At 33.1% G+C, this 8,914-nt stretch overlaps 1 protein-coding gene across 4 annotated transcripts in view; it reads left to right on the top strand.

Moving 5' to 3' along the window:
• Positions 1-8,914, top strand: part of Lrp1b (LDL receptor related protein 1B) — a 1,962,444-nt gene that overhangs the window by 1,806,630 nt on the left and 146,900 nt on the right. For all 4 annotated transcript variants that reach the window (XM_021192210.2, XM_029535926.1, XM_029535925.1 and 1 more), the window contains exon 67: positions 6,836-6,952. In XM_021192210.2, coding sequence (XP_021047869.1) covers positions 6,836-6,952 — 117 coding nt within the window. The remainder of the gene's footprint in view (positions 1-6,835; positions 6,953-8,914) is intronic.

Genomic DNA, 8,914 nt, shown 5'->3' with positions numbered 1-8,914 from the left:
TGTTCCATCCAATAGCTGGCTGTGAGCATCCACTTCGGTGTTTGCCAGGCACTGGCATAGCCTCACAAGAGGCCACAATATCAGGGTCTCTTCAGCAGAATCTTGCTGTCAGCCCACCTTCTTATAGCACCCAGAACTACCAAACCCATTGTGGCACCTCCCACAATGAACTGGACCCAACCACCTCCATCATCAATCAATTGTTGTCTTTTGTGATAATCTTCATTTGCTGGAAAATGGGTGGTAGCTATACTTATCACTGACTATAAAGATAAGTCTTAAAATATAATAAGGAATTATGGGGGTCTAACAAAGTGGTAGCTGTAGATTCTTTTCTAAGATCCATGACTTCACTAGCCAAATGAAGCTACCTCGTTTTCTAGTACCAGGCACAATTTCTCGCCTGTTGAATGGGCCTTAAGTCCAATTAGACAAAGTATTGGTTGCAATCAAATTGTGAGTCTCTCTTGTTGCACCTTTTGCATATCTTGCTATGTTACAATTGTTCGCATATGCTGCAGTTAGAGTAGAACTGTTTAATTCTTTCCTTCCCTTAGTTGTTTGTGTAGTTTTTTTCTAAGCATGGAAACTAGACTCCAGATATGATGTTGTCAGTTCATCTGAGTTTAGTGTCCAAAGTGTACAGTCTTCAGCAATAAAGGCCCACTGACAACCTCGGAGAAGCAACAACAATCTATATTGTTTTGTGAGTCAATTGGGCAACTTTGATTAACCATTTGGAAGGAGGTTTTTGATGCCTGGTACTAGAGCTTTTGTTAGTTTGTGGTTTTTATTGAACACATCATCAGTACAAGTGTCTAACTTCATTTAAGACATACCCACTTAAATACATATATTTGTACATGTACATACATGTATATGTATATACATAATACTCATAATTTTATATGTATGTGCCTTGGAGATTATATATTGTGTGTGTATGCATATACAGGCACATACATATAACATATATGTAAAAGCATATATAAAAACATATATAGCAATAAATATATATGTAACAGTACATATAGTTAAATATATGTCTATGAGTATATATATATGTAAATATATATGTAATTATAAATAGGAAAAAGAAGTTAACATGACAATAAAGGGCACTGGAGGAATTCAGGATAGGCTAGCTGGAGGCATCTGCAGGAAGAAAAGTTATCGGATAGAGTGATATAAATCTATTTCAATTAAAACACATTAAAAATCATCAATCAAAAAATATACCATGGGTTTGTCCATAGGCCAGTGTTTGGGGTTAGGTTCTCATTTGGGATTCTTCCTTGCACAATGACACTAGCTTGTTTTCTGCTGACATAAAAATAATCATCAACCTAATTTTCTACTACTTATACTGTTACTACTTTTTGAGGTCTGTTTCTGTAACTCCTGCTTACCAAAAGACAATAAAAAGTGCTTTTTATATTCCATATAATTTTTATAAACTTGGTATCACTTAGATATAATTTAGGTATACATTAAGGTGTAATTGAAGTATGTTTATAATTTTAATAAGATTTGTTAAAGATTTCTTCTTATAGGAAGAAATGGAATGGGAATTGTTATTGGAAACTTACTGAGCTTAAGTATAATTCTGAAATCATTCACTTAATATTATATCCCTTTAATTACCTTCCCTTTATTAACATTTCTTTAAATAATATATTGCACATTCTCCTACTTTTTCAGTATTATTTAATTACTCTACATCAATGATATTTTAAAGATATCTGAAGAATATCTATAGCCTCAAAAATAACAATAGAATTGTGATACTTAATGAATCAATTCTATATAAAATAAGAGAAAATGGTTAGTATAACAGGTTTGAAATCACTGGGTAGAGTGCATCTGTATTTCCTAGAAATCATTCATTTTCTTTCAGCAATCTTTTGTAATTTCCCTAATGAGGAGCTTTCATACACATATAAGTATATGTTATATATCAATTGATCTCATATTCTATTATTCCTATATCCATTCAGCTCTTCCAACCTCCATGGATTCCTTTGGTCCAAAGAGATACTTACATTTCTCTTTCACTGTTGCCCAGACAATTCTCCAGTTTTGCTCCCAGAGGCATCATTGTACAGTCACTAATTTATTTTATTTCTTTTCAGAAGTATGTATATGCAAAAGTAATGCAGTATAGACTGCAAACACATTGCTGTCTGCCTTGAGAATTCCTTACTCTACCTTATTGTGATGACTTTATTTGTAGCAGTACCTCCCAGTTTATAGGAAAACTTTTAAGAAGAATTGATGTTAATGTTAGTGTGAAGTACTGTAGTGTGAAGTGTGATATATATATATATATATATATATATATATATATATATATATACACATAATTTTATGCTCAAGGTTTGCTTGATAGAATCATCAAGCTCTATTTACTAAATACTGATTTTATGTGACTCCCATCATAAAAGGAGTCTTTATGTAAGCTCAACCTTAGACCTTCCAACACATTCCAAACCAATAGATGGTATGGAATGTACTGAGCTGGTATAAGCCTTGTCTTTTTATCATGGTTGTAGCAAGGTAAGGGAAATTTCCTACTTGGCAGTTATGTAATAGGTTGACATTTCCTTGGTGCATTTCTATTGGCTAGTAATGATTTCAGCTTGGTATGAACAATCGTTGCTAACTTAATCAATCTAATTCGAGACATTAGGCAGTTTTCCCTTAAGAACTGATTGGTTGTTGAAAGGAGTGGAGTGGCTGTCTGTGATTGTTGACAGTGTGACATGATTCCTGGAACAAATTGGGGCTTTTCTAGTAGTCAAGTTTATTCTAAGGGCATGGTAATCATAAAATGGAGTCTGAAAGCAAAATGGGGTTTGTAACATTAAATTTGGTCCTTCATTAAATGTGAATGTCACACTTCAGGGACTTGGGCTCTGAACTGTATTAAGGAGGAGAAAGCAAGCAGAACACCAGTATTCCTCTATTTGAACACCAGTATCCATCTAGATAATGGATGCAATGTGATGAGCTACTGTGTCCTCCTACAGAATGTCTTTCTTGCCATGACGGACTGTGAACTTACAAAATATACTTTCCGTTTTTTTCCTTGAATTATATTGTAGGATACTTTGACATAAGAAAGAAAAGTAACTAATACAGAAAAAAGGTACCTGGAAGTGAGGGGTATTACTGTGATAAACTGTGTGTTGTACATTTCTGGAATTTCGTTGAGGAATGCATATGGAAATTTTGCAGCTGTGATCATGAGAGTTCCTAGAATTCTCTGAGCAGAATTTAGTGCCCCCTCTCTTCAGAGTTTAGAGGAACAGAAAACTGAAAGAAATGGGAACACTAGAGACCTAATGCATGAGACTGCAGAGAACAAGCCTTTACTGGGTACTTGGATACAGGGCATTAGAGTTATCTTCTGGCAAAGAGTCTTGTCTTAATCTTCCTTGTCCTGAGCTGACTGTGTTGGTTAATATTTATAATCAACATGAAAAGATCAAGGATTTCTTAGGATACAAGCTTTTGCACTTGTCTGTGTGTGATTTCCTGTGGTTTAATGGAAGTTTAAAAACTCACCCTTGATATGGATATTTTAATTCCATGATCTGAGATTCTGGGTTGCATACAAAAGATAAGGTAAACTGAAAACAAGCATCCATTGTTTTCTACCTCTGTGCATGTGTGTGTGTGTGTGTGTGTGTGTGTGTGTGTGTGTGATATATGCCATATTTTATATATATATATATATATATATATATATATATATATATATATATATATATAATTTGCTTTTATAAGAGGTTTTATCACACTAATAAGAAATACAAGTAGTATATCTGTTATATCTTGTGATATACGTACATACAATCATGGGATTTTTTTTGAATTGTTTCACAAGGCTATATCATTTGCCATTATATGGTTTCATATTTGTCACAGCTGAAGTTCAAATATTTGAAATTAAATCTACATGGTCTTATATAAATATCAACTAATTTCCAATATCATTTCTGTATGGCTTCAGTGGAAATTCCACTGATATCTATATTTTAAATTAATTTCAAATAATAATGCTATTACCATAATATAAAAATAAATTTAAACTGATTTTGAGGAAACTCAAAAATCACTAATTCAAACTAGAATTAAGATAACCTTATATTTTTATTAGGGAGGTTTTCCATGCCTGGAGATGGTAACATAATTATAGGTCACAGTGCTAATTTTTCTCTCATTCTGATCTTCTTCAATATAGACATTCACTTTAAAAACATGATCTAAATTAATTAAACAAGGTATGGTAAAGAATAAATAAAAATAATGTTAATACAGAGATCCATATTCTAGAGGAATTTTTAATTACCAGAATAAAATAATTATGTAAATTATTCATTACCAAGGTTCATTTTTAGTCATTAATTGAATTCCAGTATTGTTATCCCATTTCATTATTGACTAATTTGTATAGAATATTATATTAAAATTCTGTAAGTCAGTCTTTGAATAATAAAGTTGGGAACAATATAAACCACTAAGCACAGCTCCGGCTGCTGGCACAAGTTATCTTCTGAGCGATCACACTACCAGGCAGGACGTATAGGAGGGAAGTCCAGACAGTACTTTTCTGTCTTTTTTTTTTTTTCCAGAAAAAAGTTGCATTTAAATTCTAGCATGAGAATTCCTTCTGTAAATGGTTTCAGGAGCACAGGCTGAATTTAAACTCCTGCTTTGCTGTGGCACTTCTTTGTAAGACTGGAGAGATTACTTTAACTTTCTGATGCTTATGTTTCTCCTTTATTTAATTAAAAGCAATAATCCTTCATTAGGATATTATGAGAATAGAGAGGGTTTGGTTTTATTAAAATGCTTAGCCAGGAGCGGGAATGAGTTCAGAATAGATATTTACTATTTAATTTTCTAAATTGTGCCTAAATCACTTGGCTTTTCATTACCAATTGGAGTTTAAAGTTTACACTGTGCATTTTTAGAATGCAGAGTAACAACCCTCACCAAATACATATTGTCACTTTCAGCTCACTTATTTTAGAAATCTGAAAACATAAGCTTTCTTGCCAATGTCAGGTGTGGCTCTACAACTCAGTTTCTCCTGAGTGTAACAAATATCATACACCAATAACAAGAGAAAGGAAAAAAGATTCAGTATGTGGCCCCATTGTTTCTAGGCCAATTAGTGGTAAAAACATAAAGGAAGATGGTAAAGGAATAAGGAAGTGGTTCACCTCCTGCTGACAGGGAAGAAGCCAGGCATAAAATATACCCTTTAAATTCAGGAGCAGCTGAGACCCAAGCTTTCAGTATATTAACCTCTCCAAAAACACATTCTATACCTAATTTAACAAAGTTTGAGGAGTTGATTTACATGTATCTTGAAAGATAAACATGTCCTTAGCCAGGCTTTCAGTTTATAACTGTTAATGAATTTATGATATCTTGATCTTTAAGAACTTAAGGCAGTCCAAATCATGGATCAAGGTCAACATTATTGCCACACTGTTCATTACAAATATCTGAGTTTATTTTCTAGTACAAAGAAAAGACAATGTTCAATTATAACTATCATTAGAACACAACTTTATTAGCTTTTACAAAGAACAGTGAAATTTTAAAGTCACTGGTTTACATATTGCATATGTAGATAACTTATGTGAAAACTGTGTAAATTCTCATTGAAATGTATGTTTCTATGGCTTACGTCTCTCATATGAATTTGGACTCAACATAAAATACTAAATCAAGAGTAAACATAGACTTTGTTAAAGCATTTGCCATGCCAGTCAAAGGTATCATAAGTTCATTAGAGTCTTAAACTTGAGCAAGTTTCTGTTGGTTTTAAGTATGTGCAGTCACAGTCTTGGAAATCTTTCTCCTTAGACTGCAAGGAATTGTTTGAATGTTTATGTAGGATGGCATCTTGCAAAAATTCTAGCTTTGTACACATACCCGGTTGAGCATCCCAAAGATGGGAGTCTAAATTCTGAAATGGTTCAATGTCTACAAAATTATGATCATGACTTTGATACCATGGGAAGAAAATTTCACAATTGACTTCATATAGCAGATTCAGGTCACAGCTCTATAAAAGTTTTCTTGCATATAAAATATATAATACTTCTACTTTCATATTATATTTTTCTTATATATGGGTGTGAAAAATAAAATAATTTGTTTACCCTTGGGAGCAATATAAGAGATAAGTCATTATGCTTATACAGGTATAAAAATCTAAACATATCAGAAACATAAAATATTTCTCATCCTAAGCTGTTTGGAAAGACTATATCCACCATATAATAATTTAATGAGTGGATCATAGCCAGGACTGACCAATAACATTCAGCTAATTACAGGCAGGTTATATACACATTGATGAACATGTAGCTGTACATGGATAGTATATAATTATAAACTCTGTATGATTATAAGGTTATTTTGAAACAGGATCAAGTAACTCCTCAGTTTTAATAATAATTTAATTTAATTTAATAATAATTTCTTTTGCTACAGTATATAGAAGCAGAGTGGGTATCAGAAAGAAAAGTAGAGTTTGGGACAATGTTGACATTATTTTTCCTGACAGAACAGTATAGACATCGCTGATTGGTTTAATTGATTTCTAATTATCCAATTGTAATGTGGAACAAGTGCAAAAGGTCAAGTGGTCTCGGCACTCAATCTCGTTTTCCCCTTGGTATGCTTATCTGTCAGTAACTGAATTAAGGTTGATGAGATGTGATAATATGCTATGCATTGACATTGCAGTTAGACCATTGTAAGGATGTCTTAATGGAAGCCAAGCACATAAACCTGGGTCCTTTCATTACAGATAAAAAGACTTGTGGACCTCATGAGTTCCAATGTAAGAACAACAACTGTATTCCAGATCACTGGCGATGTGATAACCAGAATGACTGCAGTGATAATTCTGACGAAGACAACTGCAGTAAGTGAATCTTGCCTAATGACCTTGCAAGCCTGTCAGCCCAGCCAATAAGCAGGATGGCAATTTTTATTTCAGTTAAGGTGAAATTTGGACCCCTCTGTCCTGAAGCTCACATTTTTATACATATATTCACATTTGGACAGAATTTTCAGAATAAATTGACCTGACTCTTAAAGGATAAAATGATTGGAGTGCTTACCTCGGGAGTTATTTTCTTTCAGCTCTAAGAATTGGTAGGAGAGTATCATGAGGTTTAATGCAGCCCATTAGTATGCAATGAAGAAAGCCCTTGATGCAAGTTCGTACAATGAGCTGACTGATGTGCAGACAGCACAACACATATCAAGTTTAACGGATGCTATTCATTCCATTTCTGCCTCAATCCTTTTACACTACAAATTCATTCAAGAGCATCTTTCAGTGAGTTATCATTTATTCTCTCTGGAATAGTGAACACCATATGCATGCAGGATGCTTTTCTCAGAAAATAGTATAATACTGGTGGCATCTGCTTGCTGAACATTTATGCAATAATTTAATACCAATAATTATCCAATAATCATATTTTAGAACTGAGGCAGAGTGGCTGTCATATTGTTCTTACCAATGCTTTTATATATAAGCAAAAGTTAATATTAACATAGTTAAAATAAAAAGCAAATTACATTCGTTAAATATTTATATTTTGTTCCTTTCTAAAAGGATTTGAAGCAGATGGATAACAATAATGTCTTCTATTCATTACCTTGGATTAATAGCATTCATTCATAGGAGTCAAAGACATAATTTACATAACAATACTTTATTTGAAGGAAAGCCTGTAGTTGGTAGAGTGAAAACCTTAGAGAATCTCTTGGATATTCAGCCTGAAAAACATGTACCAATGTTTCAAATAACATTTGGAGGAGTGGGGATTATACCTGACAATTCAATCATTTGAAATATCTGAATGTGGGATCAACTGTAGATATTACTTTATATATATAATCTCAGTGGATCAGTGTTTTTAAATGTAGAGAAAATTGCATGCACTTATTAGGGATTTAGATTAATTTAAACAACTTAAAATCACATTTATACAGAAGGATCATAGGTATATTCAGTACTAAAATTAAAATCAGATGAATTTATGATGATACTAATAAAAGAAAAATAAATTTAAAATATAAGAATATACCTACCAAATGTACTAGATATTACTTAGATTTATTTTATGTGCTTAGTCTTAATCATTTAGATTCCTCGAGCAAACATTCTGTTTTGAAAGATACTAAAGACAAGAGAAGTAACCTTGGAAATGGAACACTTCGTGAAGTTTTACTTTTCCCTTCTTCCCTTCTTTACTGCTTATAACTAGACACTGAACCAAGGGAATTATACATTCCAGCTAATTCTCTATTTCATCTTACATTGATTTTTGAGTCAGAATCCCACTAAACTGGTCAAACTGGCCTTAAACTCACTTTGTTGTCCAAGCAGCCCTTGAACTTATCATCTTCCTAAATCGCCATCAAAAGTACCTGTATTAAAATCCTGTATCATCAGGTTCAGCTAAGGAAGATCTTTGTTCACTAAGTTGTTGAAATTGTAAAAGAAATGAGATTGTTGTTCTAGTAAGAAATGGGAAAGAAAAAGAGGGGTTGAGATTGTTAGCCTCTGAGTTAGCTAAACTTCCCAAAGTAGATGAAAATTTTGCTCAGCAATTTTTTTTTTTTCTGCGTGGTGATTTTATTTCTTTTTCTTTTTTTTTTCCATTTTTTATTTATTATTTTCTTTATTTACATTTCAAATGCTATCCTGAAAGTTCCCTACACCGCACCCCGCCTCTGCTCCCTTACCCACCCACTCCCACTACTTGGCCCTGACCTTCCCCTGTGCTGGGTCATATAAAGTTTACAAGACCAAGGGGCCTCTCTTCCCAATGATGGCTGATTAGGCCATCTTCTGCTACATATGCAGCTA

This window comes from Mus pahari, chromosome 3 (assembly GCF_900095145.1).
Source record: "Mus pahari chromosome 3, PAHARI_EIJ_v1.1, whole genome shotgun sequence".
Classification (NCBI taxonomy): Eukaryota; Metazoa; Chordata; class Mammalia; order Rodentia; family Muridae; genus Mus; species Mus pahari.
The sequence above is the reverse complement of the archived record's forward strand: the minus strand, read 5'-3'. Positions and strand labels throughout refer to the sequence as shown.